At 38.4% G+C, this 19120-nt stretch overlaps 1 protein-coding gene across 1 annotated transcript in view; it reads left to right on the top strand.

Moving 5' to 3' along the window:
• The window catches only part of ANKRD50 (ankyrin repeat domain 50), a 39291-nt gene extending 21764 nt beyond the window's left edge, over positions 1-17527 (top strand). Inside the window, exons 2-4 of the mRNA XM_010575578.1 lie at positions 2187-2416; positions 11128-14675; positions 17006-17527. Of these exons, the coding sequence (XP_010573880.1) occupies positions 2187-2416; positions 11128-14672 (3775 nt within the window). The 3' untranslated portion in view covers positions 14673-14675; positions 17006-17527. The remainder of the gene's footprint in view (positions 1-2186; positions 2417-11127; positions 14676-17005) is intronic.
• Positions 17528-19120: the final 1593 nt, after the last annotated feature.

The following is a 19120-nucleotide window of genomic DNA, read 5'->3' as shown; positions in this document are numbered from 1 at the left end:
AAAGTCCCTGGAAGCCCTGTTTGCTGCAGTCCCTGAGAGTTCTGGAAAAATGTGGTTTAGTGCTTTCCTAGTGCTTACATTATTTCTTAGACATCTGCTTTCAACCCTGTTTGGAGGCAGGGTGAACCCTTTGATTTGACCTACTACAGCCAACTGCTACATGCTGCAGGAATTTAGCAGCATGATTTGCGACTCTTTCCCGGACTTGACGGTTAGCTTTTCTTGGTGGTATTCCCAACAGGTAAATACTGACCCAAGAACATTGTCGGATGCTCGTAAGATATTTTGTAGGCATTTTGTTAGGGTCACGCAGATTTTAAGTGAGATTTTAATTTAAGATACCATTACCATTTCCTCATATCTCATAGTAACATTCATACTCAAAAAGTAATTTCATATAGAGAACTGTGTGAAAAGAAAATTGGTTTTGATAGAAAGAGAAATGTTGCAGGGAAAAAGCCTTGACATAAATAGCTGAGGGGGCAAGGCAGCGTTCTGGTGGGGGAAGGGGTGGAAAATGTGGTCATTTCCATCTGCCTCCTTTCATTGTGGGATTGGCATCACTTAGGAAAGTAATTTTAACCTTATGGTTACTTTAATTTCCTGTTCTGTAAATTGGTAGCTGCTTAACTTCCCAGCTTAGTGAACAGTGATTTTAGTTGTACCTCAGGCATCTTCTGAAAGAGTAACTGGCTGTGGAAGTACCGAAGAATTCTCAGTAGTCTTGTGCACCTGAAAAAAAAAGGGGGGGGGGGGGGTGACAGGGGTTTAAAATCTATCTAATACTGAATACTTTCAGAACACAAGTATTTTGTACTTCCTTTTTATACCTCTGGGGAAGTCTCTCCAAGTGTAATAGATGACCTAGTCTGCTCTGCTAGATTCTACTGTTACTGTCGGACGTGAAAGGTGCACCACTCTCTTTCCATTTTGCATTTTTCTCAGTCAGAAAACCAGAAAATAACAAACCTTCCACTAACAGGGCTTACAAATAATTTCTGAAGTGGGCTGCGCTCTTCTGTTAACAGGCAAGATTTGCCTATATTCCAGTTTGAATGCTTGGTAGGTAATAATATGTTGACCAAAGTCTTCTGAAGATAGACTCGTTCAGTAAAACAAATGAGAAAAGATTATTATGGTCTTGAGTAAAACAAAAAATACTTCTGATGTGCATGCCTTCTGGACACGTGCAAATAACAAATCTACAAAAGAGAGTAAACTGTTAGATATGTATTTTTCTCACCTTGTTTCATTTTCTGAATCTTTTTTACTATAAAGTCAAAGTTGACTTGCCAAATGTATTTAAAGGATTTAGTCAGTGAAACTTACGGGCCTAAATCATTATGAAGTTTCCCAAAAAACAGCATATCGTGGAAATAATGGAGAGACACGACGGTTTTGTAGTAGCTATTTAAAGATACATGTAAGTGCAGAGTTAGATATATTTTTAAGGAGTATCCTTAAGGGTGGCAGCAATACATGCAAATTTGAGATTTTTAGCTGCACAGTCAGATGCATTGGTACAGATGATAGCATCCTGACGATACAGATAATCCTTTTCCAGTAATAGGAACTTGGCAACTTCAATATAAATAAAACTAATACATCAAAGTCACTACCAAATGCCTCAGTCTGCTGCTAAATTAGTTTGCATTTCATTTGTGAAGGTATGGCAGAAATTCTGTCCTTTGTAAAACTGTTATCCATTCAGACTTGAACTCTTTGAGCTTTGATATTTCATGTGGCTTTTATTTAGATTTTTGTTTCACGACCAACTAGTGTTCACTATTAGTTTCTGATAAGCAATAATAACAGCTTTGACAGAGTCAGCAGTAATGAAGTCCTTAAACTTAAGGCCAAGTAGCTTCCTTCTTAGTGAAGCAACATTCTTCCAAGTCTTCTAATCAGCCTTGAACAACATTATATTGTTTTAAAGTATTGTTATAAATTCATTAAAAAGAAATATTGCCTAAGCAAGATTTACATCACTGACTGTTCAGACTGTCTCTGTTGGTTCAGTCTACCTCAGTATTTTCTGTGCTAACTACTTTAAAAAATTCCTTAGACTGTTTAAAAAACAACTTTGCGTTTGAAGTTGATCATAGCTTCAACTTGAATGACTGTATGATAGTCCATGTATTGTTAAACGCATTTAAAATCCTGATTTTGTTTCGTGTTCCTTACAGGTGCATTCTGCTCCCTCTCTTGGGAATGAAGCCCCCTCAGCAGAGCCTCTTCCTGCTCGTAGATTCGGTTGACGAGGGCTGTAACGTTTCCGAGGGTGAACAGACTTCCACAAGTTTATCTGGAACGATAGCGGAGCTTTTAGCTGGCCACTTTGAATTCTTCCCTCCCTGGCTGCTGCTCCTGTGTTCTGCCCGCAAGCAGAGTAAAGCTGTTACAAAAATGTTTACAGGTGAGTACAGAGCACGGGACGTGTTTGTTACCTGCGTCTGTAACTAGGACGTAGTATTTACAAGACCCTTGGTGATGGCTGAAAGCACTGATGCATGCTTAGTTCTAAAAAATGACAATCATAAAAACGGTAATTCTAAAAAACACACATTCCAGTTTACTGAGGACTATAGAAAGCTTAAGTCAGCCAAGTATTTTAGACGTAAATTATGTCTTTGCAGTACATCTGCAAAGAATGTGGCTGCTTTGAGTTTTCCTCTTGCTTTGCTAGTTTTATAGAGCTTTGAAACAGTGTAGGTGATGTGTAGGTACATAAGTATGTCAGCTGCGTACACCCCTTCCTTACAACCTCAAAAGATATTTTTTTTCATCTCCCATTAAAATCTCTCCCCTTATTTTCAGAAAGCGGGGAATAATCTTTGAAGGTGGAACTTGAGAGGGGAGCAATGTAGATGTGGATTCTTGGAGTATACTTTTGGCAAAGGTTGCACAGTAAAAAAATTCTTTACAGTTTCTTCATCCAGGTTTTACTATGTCATGAGAACATTTCTTCAGTACAGTGACATTGTTACTGCAAGTTCTCTGAAATTTAATAAAGGGCAATATCTAGACTGGATTCCAAGCCTATATATAAAGCCTGTGTGTATTAAGGACACAATTAGGACAAAAATGTGATTATAGAACATCGAGCCATAGGCTTGCTCGTTTCCACAGTAGCAAAAGGTCAATGGGATAATTGCATTTTGGAATGGAGTACTGTATTAATCAGTGGCAGACATGAAGATTGGTATTTGGGAGTATGTGAGAACTAAAGGAAACTTCAGGGTAGCTTCACAGGGCTCCTTTGGACATTCATATGGGAATAGTTTTGTCAAAGCTTGGCTGATTAGATACGTTGTCATTGCCAAAAAAACAGACAAAACTTTCTTCAGAGCTGTTTTATTTCCTTTCCATTGAATCATATAATGTTTCAGACTAGTCCTAAAAAATGGCTGTTGTCTTCTAAGTATGTTTCCAGATGGAATTCCTGACAGGAAAAATCAGCAGAACTAATGGATATGCCTTTAAAATAAATTTAATTTGAATGAGTTAATTTCTCATTTCCACAGAGAATGACTTGATGAGTAGCATAAAGGAAGTTGGCTTGTGATATTATAAACCCATCTTCACTGTGTAAAAGGTACAGCAAAGAAGGAATGAATCCCAAAATAATTGGATACAAATTGGGAAGAAATTTTAGAGTCTATTTGGAGGAAGTGGTGTTGTATCCACTATGAAAGAAAATTGTGACATTACAGCCAATGTGACAGCTGCCCCCTTAACACACTGTAAGATGACTTTCCTGTTTACAACCAATATTCAAGTTTGTGCAAGGTGTAGTGAGGATGTGAGGAGCATGACTGAAGCTTCTGTTAACTTCAGATACATTGCAACTTTGTGTTGTAAAACTTGAGATAATGTTGATTTCTTTTCTGGTTCTAGCCTGAAAAGGATGGACTATCATTAACATGTCTACTGGGGCAAACTCTTCTCCTCCTTTGTGATATTTGAATGTTTACTTTTAGGCCAGCCAATTTATAAAGCTATTTAATTGGTCAGCAAGCAGAATTCAAGATCAACAATAAGTATTTTTTGCACTCGTGACTGAAGAAATAAATGGTGTATAATGTGCGCTGCACTCTGGGACACTATTGTACTGAACTTCTAATACTTCTAATTTCCCAGCAAATAAATGTTTGCAACCATAACAATAATATATTCACTGAACATTTTCTTCAAATATGTTTCTTTAATTTGGAACCAAAAAAAAAAAATTAGTTTCACTGTAACTTAGTAAAATAGATTGGAATCCTTTTAGGATTATTTTAGGAAAATGTGTCCCATCTGTAGTCTTTTTCCGCTAATTTAGAGTACGATATTAAATATATATTAACCAATATTAATTTGTTTACAATCAGTTTCTCTGAGTTTTCACTTAAAATTTTAATGCAGTGAAAACTTCTTTCAGATATCTGCTGAAATGAGAGCTAAACATATTTGTCAGAAAGTCTTATCAGTGACTGGGACTAGAATTGCTGCAGCGGCCTGGTCCTGATGATGCTCTTTTTTGGGTGTCCAGTACAGATGAGAGTTCTGCAGGCACCTTCCTAGCCAAAAATAGTGATGATGTGGAAGAAGGAGTCCAGTCTTTCTCATCTGCTGTCATCTTGCCATTGCCAGTGGTGAATACATCATCCCTACCACTCTCAGAATGAGAAAAGGAGGAGAGGTGTTTATTCTGGTCCTCATTTGTTCCTTCACTTTTGTAGGTTACTTACTTATGAAAGTTGAATAGTTGTGCCTGCATCTGCTGCAGCTTGTGTTCTGGGCCCTTCTGTATTCCCAGATTCTGTAGTAGCACAATGTGCTACAGATTTTTCCCCTTGCTCAGATTCTCAGCTTTCATTAATTTAAAAAAAAAAAAAAAAAGGGGTTTGCCTCTTGTGGCTGCAGAGACAACCTCAAAAATATGAACCAAATGTGAAATGATGCCTGCATGAGTCTGCGGTCACCCTCCACAGTGAGCAAAAGCCAGCCAATTGAGGAAAAAAAGGAGGGGAATAGATAATGCATGTTCTCCTGCCTTCTCCTGCATGTGCACTGTCACCTACTGCCACATCATTCCTGTTTGTTTCTCTTATGGACTTTTTCCCTAAACTTAACAATTCTTTGTCTGGCACCTATAACTATCCATACTATCTCCCACATCATCATTTGCTGTCATCTGGCTGCAAGTATGGACAGTCAAGCAGCTACATTAAACACAGTCTTTCCAATCTTTGCATTATAATGTTAGAAAAAGTTTCCTTGTATTTCTAAATAAATGAAAAAGCCCTCTAACCTGAAAGTGCCACAGAACATAGAATTTTAATTTTTGTTGTGCTTCAGCTAATTAGCGAATAAAAATGCTGCTTCTAAAATGAGGCTAAACCTTGAAAGCATAGCAGTTGTTCTTACAAAACTAAATTCCTTTCTTAAAGATCCATCATATTAGTTTAAAAACTTTAGGCATTTTAAAAACAGGCAATTTTATTTAGGTGAGTTTGAGTGAAAAGCAGATAACTTCTCACTAACAGCATAAAGGTAAATAGACAAAAGTGCATATGTACAAATGCTCTATTTATTGGTTTAAAGAGGCTTTTTTAAATAGACATTTACTTAATTGCTTCTTTTTTGCTACACACATAAATCAAATACCTGTGGCATCTAGCTTGATTATACCCCTCAATTAAACACTGACATTCTTCATCCAAAGAATTCCTTCCCATGCGTGAGGCATGAGTGCACCAGTGTGGTACAACCCATGCAGATGTCACATCTCGGGGAGCCATAGTTTCCATAAAGCTATTGTTAAATACTGGAAAGATACTGGAAGCTACAATAAAAAGAATCAAAAGTGGACATGAAAGGGTTCAGTTTAGTCTCAGAGGCAGCTTAAGCTCCATTCACCCACTTACCCATAGGCAAAAGCAGACAATCTGTCATTCGTTTTTCACTCTTCCTTTTATCTATCATTAAGTTCCAGACAGCCAAATATTATTAAGAGCTGATATTTATCCAAACTTTTTCTGGATTAGAAATCTTGGGAGCATAAGCCTTTATTGTATTTCTGCTATTTGCTGGTTCTGGTCTGAATAGATGTGGAGGGTTGTTTTTCTTGTAGCCTTGCCTAAAATTAAAAAATAAGCAAAAATGTGAAAGCTTTAGAGAAAGATGGTAAAAGTCACAAGCCAGCTTCTCTGCGCCCAGAAAACTCATACTGTTTGGTAATTGAAGCTACTCGGGTAGTCGTATTGCTTAATCCCCAAATCAAATCAGTTGCCTGATTTGGACCTGAACCTTTTCTCATTAGCTGCCATTCCAGAAAATAAATGGCATGAGACCACTTCAGGAGAGATTGCTTCAAAAAAGAAAATCTAAGTAGTCCTCTAATTTTTCATTGTAGGTTGGAATTTATTTCGGTAGTTTCCTGTTACTTTAAAGTCTTTATGGGAGTTGGATTTTTTACTATAAAAGATAATTTTTATATATTTTTGTAGTTGTAAAATTTACTTCTAAAATATTAAGGCTTTGAAAAAGTTTATTTGTTGTTTTGGTTTGGTTTTGGGAAGAGAAAATATTTAGAAGGCTTGGGAAATAAACTGGGAGCTTTTAATCAGTGTTTCCTTTGTTCTCATTACCACTTTCTTCTGATAACTACTTTGAAAACATGAATTTCAGGCAATTTCATATTTCCTAGTAAAAAGTGTGAATTTTGAACTTCTTTGCTTTGTAATTGAAGAGGGAAGACTAAATTGTTTTAAATGGTCTGTTACCTGTAAATCTAACTAAACAAACTTCTGTGCAATGACACGGACCAGTGAGAGCAGCAGATTTCAGCCTCAGTGTCTCAGCTTCTGGGGTAGATGCAGTGAAATTTGTTATGCATAGCGTACTGCAAATGCACTAAAAGCTAAGTGTCCAGCTTGAGTTTTCAGGTGCATTTTGCTCTGCTGGATACATTACTCTTTTTGAGCAGGTGTGTGTACACGGCCATAGAAATACCTAATTTAATATATGCTTAGATCAGCAGTGTAAATTATTAATGCCAAAAAATTGCCAAGTTTTTAATCATTTAGATTACTTTAAACTTAACAATTCAGTTAAATGAAATATATTAAAATGTATTTACAACTTTTGTAATTTACTTATGTAAATGTATTTAAAGATATGAAAGTAGAAGGATATTTTTAAATATTTACTGGAACATTCTAGTTAATAGCTTATTTTTTCTTATTAAAATTTGAAAAGTTTTGTACTGTAAAAGTATTTATATAGCCAAGATACTTTTTTTTCTTTTTTTTTTCTTCCCTTTGAATGACCCTAGATCTTGCCAAGAAGTACATTTGGAACTGATTTGTTTACAGAACTGCCAGGAATTTAATAAATCAGGAAAATCCATATTGGAGCTCCCATTGGGTTGAAAGTGATGCGTTGTAAGAAAAATTTTAACAATGCAAAAAGCAGGGTCGTGGGACTGCAAGTTCTGTCTACTGCACTCCTGTTTTGCTGAGCTTAAGTAGTTCATGGGAATGCATCTGAAACAAAATGAGCTTTCTCTTAATGTTTTGGTAGTTCTTGTCCATGAAAGTGACTTATTGTATCTGCTAGGGTTGAAAAGCAAGTTTGCAGGTTCTTTGTTTGGAAATGTAAAATGACCTCATTTAGATAGATGTTTGGGCAAAAAAACATGGCTTTGTTTTCTTCCTTCAAGCTAGCAACAAGAATTTGAGATTTTAAAAAAAAAAAAGAATTCTATCTAGAAAGCCTTTCTTGAGTTATTTGCTTATTATAGTATGGCATAGTGCAGTGGTTAAAATTAACAACCTATTTCTGTTCAAAAGTCTGTTACAATGGCAGTGTGTTAATCCCAGCCCTTTAAGAGCGTATCATCCCTGGCATGTGTGAAGATCTCTATGAGTGTAGCGTACTTCTTACTATACAAACTTGTCTTCAGATACGATAGATAGGATCTCATTAACAAGGGATATTTGGAAATACTGCAAAAGAAAAGAAACAATTTTTAACTTCTGTGAATGTACAGCCAATCAAATTGTTTAAATTACTGACTTCTGGAATATTCACTGCTCTGAAGTCTTCTGAAATTTATTTGCTTGGCTGAGGTGCTTAGACATTTGGTGTGTCTCAGGTAAGTACAGAGTTAGGGTGATATTTTTAACCCTGATACGGAACAAAGTAATGATACAGCCTCATTTAAAGGGAAAAAAAACCCAAACCCAAACACACAAACCCTTCCTTTTTTTACTTCTTGTGGAGGGCTTGGGGGTTTTTTATCACATCCAAAATGGCTTTGTTCACTTTCCCACCCATTTTGGGAAGCAAAATGAAAATTGGTATTCAAAGAACGTTGCAAGATAAGCAAGAGTCTTCTGCTTTTGAAGCATACATGCAGGGAGGGGACTGAGACGCTTAAACAGTTATCACACTGCAAGTTTTCGTGTGAAGGCTAGGAGTCAAGGGAGGTGAAGTGTAGTCATTAGTCAGGCAACACTGAACATTAGCTGAAATCTCAGGATTGCTGTCATGTGAGTCAATCAGGGGTTTTCTTATTGGGGGGAAATGAAATCAACTACTGTAAAAACTGAAAAAACACTTGAGTAATTTAAAAGTAACTTACACATGCAGATAGATATTGGAAGGAAGGATGTGGGCATGGGATTAATGTGAGAGATTGGGGATGTTGTAAGCAGAGTCATTTATGACTAAACACATTGAGAAGGAGTTTGCAGAGCTCTGTACCTCTTCTCATTCAGCCAGCTGCCCCATACAAATCTGTACTAGGAGAAGCAGAGAGGTTCAAAGAACCAGAAGGTGAGTGAGTGCTGTGGTTGCATTTGCTCTGAATTGAGCAAAACAGAGCTGTTCCCTGCACACATGAGACAACCAAAGGGATGCTCATGTCTAATTACAGCTCTGTGTATGCATACAACTGTGAATGTGTGCACCAAGCAATGCCCTGTTTTTAATGCCTCTGTTTTCACTTCTGTATCTTCTGAAGGATCGTAACCTAGAAACAGCCTTTCACTTGAAGTGGAAGCTTGAGAACTACAGAATCGCAGGACACTGTCTCTTCCTACTCAGCAAAGTTTCTTATTTGGCTTACGTGCAAGAATTAAGGGCTTTACAAAGTTACATGCAGACTATTTTAATCAAATAGATAGTGAATGGATGAATTATGCCATTCTGCAGGTCAGGTTAGGAGATTACTTGATGTTGTGACAAATTATGGTGGGTAAAGATGTTTCTGTGTGTCTTTTGAGAGCAAAAAATGAAAGCCTCTGTGGAATGGAGCAAGGTCCCCTCAAAATAATTATTTTCTGCCTCCTGGCCTTCTCATTCAAAAATTTTCCAGTAGACAACCTTATTAGTGTAGTCTTAGCCTGAGAAGCGACTGTGCAAAAGTGTCCTATCCAGTGATTTTATTTTGGGGAGAAGTATGACTTTGTTTTAGGTATTCTATTGATTTAGTTCCATTAGATTCATAATGCTACCATAATTAATTAAGGGAAGCAGAAATATTATAGTAACACTGCCATAGTTTGCCTCTCAGTTCTAATCTGTTGTGTTTGTACAATGCTCATGGAGACTAAACAATTAACAGAGTGAGCTTAATGTGACATTCAGAACCTTTGCTGAAGACACTCGGGAACAAAAAACAGCTCTGTTATCAGGCTGAATTCTCAGTCAGAACAAGCTCACAGGCTGAGCAGTTTGATCCACAGAATGTTTAAATACAATAAGAACATAGATCTGAAAGTGACATTCTTCAGAGCCTCACTTAAAATTATTTGTTCCGTGGAGATGGGGCCAAAATGACATTGAAGGCATTGCTCTATGGTTGCCTTTCCTTCAATGTAATTTGGAGGTTAGTAACTGCTTTAGTTTGAAAAGCAAATTTGGGGTTTTTTTATGACTAGCTGAGCTGACTGTAAGGCAATGTGTGCAATCTGCTGCACTGGAGGAAGAGATTACAGCCTGTCCCTGGAGAAGCGAGGTACAGTTCTGGCCTAAAACACAGTAGTTTAAGCTGTTGTGTCTGTGACCTCTGCGGTTTTCCCATAGCTTCTTGGAAAAGTAGTGTTCAAACAATGCAATGTGTCATTAATCAAAGAGGGTTGGTCTCAAATGCTTAACTTTGCACTACCTAAGCAAATGTTTTAAATGACAGAGATAGCCCTGTAGTCCATAGAACTATATCTTCATTCCGCCTCATTTTTGAGAGCCTTATGGCCACTGAGGTTGCCCTAGGGACTTCTCCGCACGTGCTGTGTGCTAAGAATAGCGTTCTTTGCTTGGGGGTGATGTTGGTGTATGTGTATGTGTGTAGGGAGGAGATGTACACAGATGCACGTATGAAATAATTTCCCTTTTTCCTCTAAAGAGTAAACAGGTTGGAAAAACAATGAGATCATGTGCCTATGAGAAAACCTGTTTCCTTATATAATGAGTCACCTACCAAAGAACCAGAGTATTTATCTAAAACTCAGTCCTTACTTGAAAAAAGTAGGTAATTTTCAGTGCACAGAGGTGTAAAGATATTTAAAACTGTTTTTGAGTGTCTCTCTCTCCTATCTCTTAAAAGCTTTTAAAAGAAACTAAGGTGATCATGTTAGTGATTTATGTACATTTCATCATGCATATGCACCAGGTGTGAATAACCTCTTCTATAATTATATTAATATAATAGTTGTCTTAATCTAAATAGCTGAAAATTATTTGGAATTCCATTGTTAACCACATTGGAGAAGGGGTTATTCCTTTAATAATATAATAATACTTAATAATCTTATTTTGGTTGCAGTTCTGGTGGGTTTTGCTTAGGTGTTTAGTATTGTCCAAGGTAGACACACAATGCCTGATTCAAAGAGATTTTTAAAATTTTCTTCATTAGTAGCATGTATTTCTTCTTACAGTAGATGATGATAAAAATGCATCTATTATCAAAGTTGTCTCTGCTATTATTATTAATTTACATTCACTGTGTGTACACACAAAATGTATTATTGTGGGCGTTCCCTACACAGAAATGTCTGTCTTGGATATTATTTTTTTTAACATTCAGTTAAGCGAAACTAGATCAGAAAGAATAATAACTTTCTTTCCTTTTAATAGGTTTTCGAAAAATAAGTCTGGATGATCTGCGAAAGGCTTATATTGTGAAAGATGTGCAACAATATATTCTGCATCGTTTAGATCAGGAAGAAGCACTGAGACAACATCTCACAAAAGAAACTGCAGAAATGCTGAATCAGCTTCACATCAAAAGCAGCGGTTGCTTTTTGTATCTGGAACGTGTCCTAGATGGAGTTGTGGAGAATTTTATTATGTTACGAGAGATCCGTGATATTCCAGGAACATTAAATGGCCTGTACCTTTGGCTCTGTCAGAGACTTTTTGTGAGAAAACAATTTGCAAAAGTCCAGCCTATTCTTAATGTAATTCTTGCAGCCTGTAGGCCGTTAACCACAACGGAATTGTATCACGCAGTGTGGACCAAAAATATGACATTGACGATGGAAGACTTTCAACGCAAATTGGATGTCCTGTCAAAAGTCCTTATTGATGGACTTGGAAATACGAAAATCTTGTTTCACTACAGTTTTGCAGAGTGGTTGCTAGATGTAAAGCACTGTACGCAGAAATACTTGTGCAATGCAGCAGAGGGACACAGAATGCTGGCAATGAGTTACACTTGCCGAGCAAAGGATTTAACACCATTAGAAGCTCAAGAGTTTGCATTGCATCTAATTAATTCAAATTTACAGTTAGAAACGTCAGAGCTGGCTTTATGGATGATATGGAATGGCACACCTGTCAAAGACTCCCTGTCGACCTTAATTCCTAAGGAACAAGAAGTATTACAGCTGCTGGTAAAAGCTGGTGCTCACGTCAACAGTGAAGATGACCGCACGTCTTGCATTGTTCGCCAGGCTCTGGAGAGAGAAGATTCCATTCGCACCTTGTTAGACAACGGAGCATCAGTAAACCAGTGCGATTCCAACGGGAGAACGCTCTTGGCCAACGCAGCGTACAGCGGCAATCTCGATGTCGTTAACTTACTGGTTTCAAGGGGAGCAGATTTAGAGATAGAAGATACTCACGGGCAAACAGCACTTACCTTAGCTGCTCGGCAGGGCCATACCAAGGTTGTCAATTGCTTGATTGGATGTGGGGCTAACGTTAATCACACCGATCATGATGGCTGGACGGCATTGCGATCTGCAGCGTGGGGTGGGCACACAGAGGTGGTTTCTGCACTCCTTTACGCTGGAGTCAAAGTGGACTGTGCCGATGCTGATAGTCGAACGGCACTGAGGGCAGCAGCTTGGGGAGGACATGAAGATATTGTGCTGAATCTGCTTCAACATGGTGCTGAAGTTAATAAAGCCGATAATGAAGGCAGAACAGCTTTGATTGCAGCCGCGTATATGGGGCATAAAGAGATCGTGGAGCACCTGCTGGATCATGGTGCGGAGGTAAACCATGAGGATGTGGATGGAAGGACTGCGCTGTCTGTCGCTGCGCTTTGCGTACCAGCCAGTAAGGGACATGCCTCAGTGGTTAGTCTTCTGATTGACCGTGGGGCTGAAGTTGACCACTGTGATAAAGATGGCATGACTCCACTGCTGGTAGCTGCTTATGAAGGACATGTAGATGTTGTCGATCTACTTCTAGAAGGAGGAGCTGATGTCGATCACACAGACAACAATGGTCGCACGCCACTTCTGGCAGCAGCCTCCATGGGCCACGCTTCAGTTGTAAATACTCTCTTATTTTGGGGTGCAGCTGTTGATAGCATCGATAGTGAAGGGAGAACAGTTCTGAGCATAGCCTCTGCACAAGGCAATGTTGAAGTAGTACGGACTCTGCTGGACAGGGGGCTAGATGAAAATCATAGAGATGACGCGGGCTGGACACCTTTGCATATGGCAGCTTTTGAAGGTCACAGGTTGATATGTGAAGCTCTTATAGAACAAGGTGCTAGAACAAATGAAATTGATAACGATGGACGTATACCTTTCATATTAGCTGCACAAGAAGGTCACTATGATTGTGTGCAGATATTACTGGAAAATAAATCCAACATTGATCAGAGAGGCTATGATGGGAGAAATGCCCTTCGGGTTGCTGCTTTAGAAGGTCACAGAGATATAGTTGAACTACTGCTCAGTCACGGAGCAGATGTAAACTACAAAGATGCTGATGGCCGGCCAACACTTTATATCTTAGCATTAGAAAACCAGCTTACGATGGCTGAGTACTTTTTAGAAAATGGTGCAAACGTAGAAGCAAGTGATGCTGAAGGAAGAACAGCTCTCCATGTTTCCTGCTGGCAGGGCCATTTGGAGATGGTTCAGGTGCTGATAACATACCATGCTGATGTGAATGCTGCAGATAACGAGAAGAGATCTGCTTTGCAGTCTGCTGCATGGCAAGGTCACGTGAAGGTAGTGCAGCTTCTCATTGAGCACGGAGCTCTGGTTGACCATACATGTAATCAAGGTGCTACTGGACTCTGCATTGCAGCCCAAGAAGGGCACATTGATGTTGTCCAGATATTACTGGAGCATGGTGCTGATCCAAATCATGCCGACCAGTTCGGGCGCACTGCTATGCGTGTTGCAGCTAAAAATGGACACTCTCAGATTATTAAATTACTGGAAAAATATGGTGCATCTACTCTGAACGGTTGCACTCCATCTCCAGTCCACACAATGGAGCAAAAACCCTTACAGTCAGTCTCCTCTAAAATGCAGTCACTAACAATGAAGTCAAATAGTTCAGGCAGTACTGGTGGAGATATGCAGCCTAGTATGCGTGGCTTATCTAATGGGCCTGCTCATGCCTTCAGTTCTCCTTCAGAGTCGCCTGATTCTACAGTTGACCGTCAGAAGTCATCTTTATCAAATAATTCCCTGAAAAGTTCCAAAAATTCTTCTCTGCGCACCACATCGTCAACTGCGACTGCTCAGACGGTGCCCATTGATAGTTTCCACAGCCTGTCATTCACAGAGCAAATACAGCAGCATTCCCTGCCACGCAGCAGGAGTAGGCAGTCTATTGTTTCTCCTTCTTCCACAACTCATTCCCTAAGTCAAAATCATAATTCACCAAGTAGTGAATTTGAATGGAGCCAAGTAAAACCTAGTTTGAAATCCACTAAAGCTAACAAAGGGGGGAAAACGGACAACTCCAGCAAATCTGGGTCAGCTGGAAAAAAAATAAAGCAAAGTAGTTCCTCCCAATCCAAAGTGTTAGAGTATGAAATGACTCAGTTTGACAAACGAGTACCTATTGCCAAATCTGGGACCAGTGTGCCACTTAAATCAATGCCGGCAGAGCCGCAGTGCAAAATTTTGGTCCCGCCAGCTCAGCAAGAAGTTGGTCGATCGCAGCAACAGTTCCTAATTCACCAACAGAGTGGAGAACAGAAGAAGAGAAATGGAATTATGACGAATCCAAATTACCACCTTCAGAGCAATCAGGTTTTTCTCGGTAGGGTTTCTGTCCCACGAACAGTGCAGGACAGAGGCCATCAGGAAGTACTGGAAGGCTATCCTCCCGCAGAGACAGAACTCAGCCTTAAGCAAGCCTTAAAACTTCAGATTGAAGGTAGCGACCCAAGTTTCAACTACAAGAAGGAAACACCATTGTAAAAGGTAACCTGTCCAGTCACAAAGGAGGCGAATGCGTGTATTTCATCATGTGCATTTTAAATATGCTAAAATTGCATTTCACTGGTGTTTATCATCATAATTGCTTCCTTAATGAAAAACATGGATGTTAAAATCTTAACCTGCCAAGTATTTGTTTTGCTGTGGTTTAAAAGCATCAACCGTAGAGGAATTGGGTCACCGTCGTATTTTCTGTTGAATTCTGATTGCTCAAATCGTACCCCACTGTCCTTGATATGTGACTGAATAAAACAGCAGGTTTCGTGTAGCATTGAATTCGGATTTTCTTTTTCAAACATAAGGACAGCTGGGAATTTTAATACGTGATACTGTCAGATACAGTAATTATTTCATTATTTACAAAAGTGCTTTTCAGGAAGCTTCTGAAGATTCTTGTAAGTTACATTACTTTTGTGAATTTGGATTTTAAATGTGAAATCTCTAGCATAATTATCTACAAATTAAAAAGTTAAAATGCTACACTAAAGCTTTGATTTTATTTCTGTTACTGTGAAGGTTACAGTACTGTAAAAGAGATGGCATTCCTCAGAGCAAGATTAGAATCTATGTTATGGCACCAATTTTCTGACCATTCTGTAGTTCTTAATCAGTGGAGTTCATTTAGATTTCTCACTTTCTCTCCCATGCTGAATTTTAACCTGAAAAAGGAATTTTACATAGCTTTTTCAGACCTGAATTGTCAGTGAGTCAGCTAAAACAGAAGCCTTTTTCTCCCTCTTCCTGAGGAGGTTTGTCTTTTTTAGGGTATTGAGAATGTGTTAATATATTTTCCTATTTGAATTTCAAAGCAGCAGCATCTTTATGAAATGTAGGCACATCTCTTATTGCTTATTTGCTTATTTTTGAAAACACATTTTTTGTTTGTGTGAATGCTGTATTTTTGACAGATCAGACTGCTGCTCCTTAGAACACAAATGTTCTTGCTAGCTGACTCAGTTCTGCTGCAAGTCATCAAAACCTGCAGATTTCTAGGACAATTGCAGACGGTGCAGAATCCACAAATGGGACGTTTTCGGCTGTCAAAAACACATAGACAGGGCTTTTCCCTGCAAATGGATTTCACTTTAATGGAGTGCATCTCTCTAGATATCGCTGAGGTCTCTTGTGAATTGCAGAGTATTCAAATATTGTGCAAGACTCTTTAAGATGTTTCCTTGGGGTTGGCATTTTGGTTAAATTAAAATATTTGAAACAATACCGTGTTTCAAAAAGCTATATGCTAGAGCCTGAACATTTTTAAAATGCAAATATTAGCAAAGGGTCAGATGAGGTGTGGGGCAGGCGAAAGTGGAGAGGCAGGACAACAGGAGCAGGCATAGAGAGGAATAAGCAGGTGAGAGAGAACGGGCCCGAAATGTTCATAAAAGTCAAAAGGACTTTAGATTCCCACAGTTCTACATCGTGTCCAAACACGATTTAAATTTGTTTTTAATTTTTTTCCTGCCTCCATAAAACATATTAAAATGTATAATTAGGAATTGTATTTCCTAACTCTTACGTACCTGCGCCTGATGTTCATTGCTTGCTTTCGTGTTACACTTTATTGTAAATAAATTGTATAGTTCTGACCTAGGATGTCTTGATTTGACCTAACCTGTCATCAAAAGACTAGTTTTGATGAATTTTCCATCTTTGTTGATTTTAAAGTATAAACAAAGCATGTGAAAAAAATTTGAACATTCCACAGGTAATACTAAAACTCAAATTGGGCTTTGCTTTATCTGGAACAAATAGTGGGTTTTTTTGAAAATTCAGGGGTTTTCTCTGTGAAGTACTTGGTTATGCAAGTGGCTAAGCCTATGAGGTGATGGATAACCTAATGGTTCCTTTTTCTCCAACGGTTTTTCATAGCTTTATTTTAAATATGGAAGTTTAAAGCAATTTTGTGTGGATTATGAATTGCTTGGTGCAGGCTATAATTTACCTCCTCTTTTGCCAAGTCTCGAGCACAAAAACAGTAATTTCCCTGACCAGTGAATAAATTAGTCACCTGTGGAGAATCACATCAGAAATACTCTACCGGAGCACCTGAGGAATTGCTTTCCTTCCCTGGCTGCAGCTTCTGAGCTCCATTCGGGAAGGTCTCCTGCTGTGGGGACCTTGTAGCTGTTTTGGATGGTAGAGAGCCCAGGGAATCAATCGCGGGATTTGAGTTAGGCAGAAAATACTTTTCATCGCCAGTATGTTGTTGTGTGCTTTTAGCTTTAATTAGAAATGATACAGCTCTCTTTCTGATAACACTGTTCGTATTACAGAGTATTTCAAAACTTAATGTTTTTATTTTGTACTTTTAGGCCAATTCCATGATGCTATGAACAGAAGCGCTTCTGCTCCGAATGATTTATCAGCTGGCTGGGATGAAAGCATACAATGCTTGTTTAGTCCACCTAGAAATTCAAGAATGTGATTACTACAGTACAGTTACCTTAATTACTGTAATGTGCCTACATTTTCAGGCTGCCTTCTCAGTATAACCCTCTGTGCTTCAAAAATTTATTTTGTGTACTTTGTATTTAATACACAGAATGAGCACTTTTTTTAATTGCAGAAAGATATATGCTGTATTTCCCTGATAACAGCTGAAAATGGAAAGAACAAGGAATTCTGATTTCCTATTCCAGAATGCTTGGTAGAGGTGCATGTGCCACAGTGAACTGTGTATGGAAAGGCAGTGCTTTTTGTATTTATTTTCCTGTGGCTAAAGAAAATAAGCAAACAAGTTTGTCACATTTGCATTGTTGTAATGTATGGTCAGTTCCCTGTGTACTTCAAAAAGTTCTCTCCAGAAATACAAGTCTTGTAACAGTATTTTATAAATACTGTACTTGTGTGTTCTGTCTGTGTAATAGCTGTTCAGTGGTAGCAAAGGCGTCGGGCTGCAACCATCTGCAGTATCTTTGGGATTTTTTAAGAGGCAAAATCCACTGTCTGGTACTTCAGCACCAAATCTGGATGGCAGACTGTGACCACTGAAAGCAATAGGCAAATTTGCTCTTGGACACTTGATCTTACATAGCCTCTGTTATTGTTATGGTAATGAGGTAACTGAATATGGGTATGTTTTAGGTGCTAAAGTAAAAGGTCTGATCCTGCTTTCATGTATAACTTTATACGTTAGAAACAGCTCTTTCTTTTTTCCAAGGTAAAGGACCGTATTGAGAATGTCTAATGGAAAATACAGACACTATGTTAATGAGGCTGAGAGAATATGCAGTGAGAGTACAGTGGAAGAGCAAACGGTTAGAAATACCGTTGTCTGTAGAGTACAGAGATGACTGAGTTAGCCCTGTCCTGAGACAATAACTCTTTAAAGCACAAAATTGTATGAATGTGGTTACTGCTTCTGATGGATTAGGTAGAGCCAGCGTGAGTATCTCTGTACCTGGAGTGTGGTTAATCGGCAGTCTGGATAGTCCATTTACGGATAATGGAAAGCTGGTTCCCCATTCTTGCAGCAGAAGAATTTTGCTTAGATGAACGAGAGCAAAATCAAGGCCATTGTTGTGAAAGTGAACAGTATGAATTTTTCCTTTGAATGTGCACATCTTACTTGCACAGCTCTGTGAGTGATAAAATGAAACAAGTGGGTTATTTTCTCCTACAAATGCAAGCTATATTCTGCTATTCACCGTTACACAGCCTTGCTCTTTAGAAAATAAGCCTATTTTTGTATGTGAGTATTTCTTCTAAAGGCTTGGTTTTCATCTTTTTCATACTCAAATTCTGATCATTCCACAAATAAGGTGATAGAAAGCTGAGGTTATTTTTCATAGAGGATTAATTAGATGTATGGCTATCCTTAAGCTTTGCTAAATGGCCCCTGGATGTGTATGTAGTGCATATTCTGAGGCACTAAAGGGCTCCGTGTCTTGTTGTTATGATTAACAATCATCAGACCTTTTTTTTTAATATCTTGCACCTCCATTCTTATTTGCTTGTTACTAAATATAAAAAGAATGTTTTATAGTCAGGCATTCAGCATATAGTAAAATTAGATGTTAAAAGTTGACACATGGCAATATTGATTATTCTGAATGTTTCATGTATTGAATTTCTTGTCCCCGTGGGACAATTATAAAATAAACATAACAGGAGTCTGGCAGAATGGCCTTAAGAGGGTTAGTGGCTCAGTAAAGAGAAAGTACCAAAATGTTCTCAGCAAACTTGTTCCAAACCTCAAGTATAGTACATTTACAATACTGTGCAAGAATACAACTTTTCTTAGTTATTAGATGTATGTTTTGTTCTGTAGAAAGGGATCCCTGAATGCCGACTTTTTTCTACTGACCTTGACTATCATTGGGGTTATATTTATTTAATTTTATTGTGTTGTAATTAATTGCACCTTGTGGACAGAGGACGTAAAAGTATGGCCAGTTTCACAAGGGGCCACAACTTATAGATAGCCT

This window comes from Haliaeetus leucocephalus, unplaced genomic scaffold (genome assembly GCF_000737465.1).
Source record: "Haliaeetus leucocephalus isolate CR32 unplaced genomic scaffold, Haliaeetus_leucocephalus-4.0 Scaffold484, whole genome shotgun sequence".
Taxonomy (NCBI): domain Eukaryota; kingdom Metazoa; phylum Chordata; class Aves; order Accipitriformes; family Accipitridae; genus Haliaeetus; species Haliaeetus leucocephalus.
This window is presented reverse-complemented; position numbering and strand designations above follow the sequence as displayed.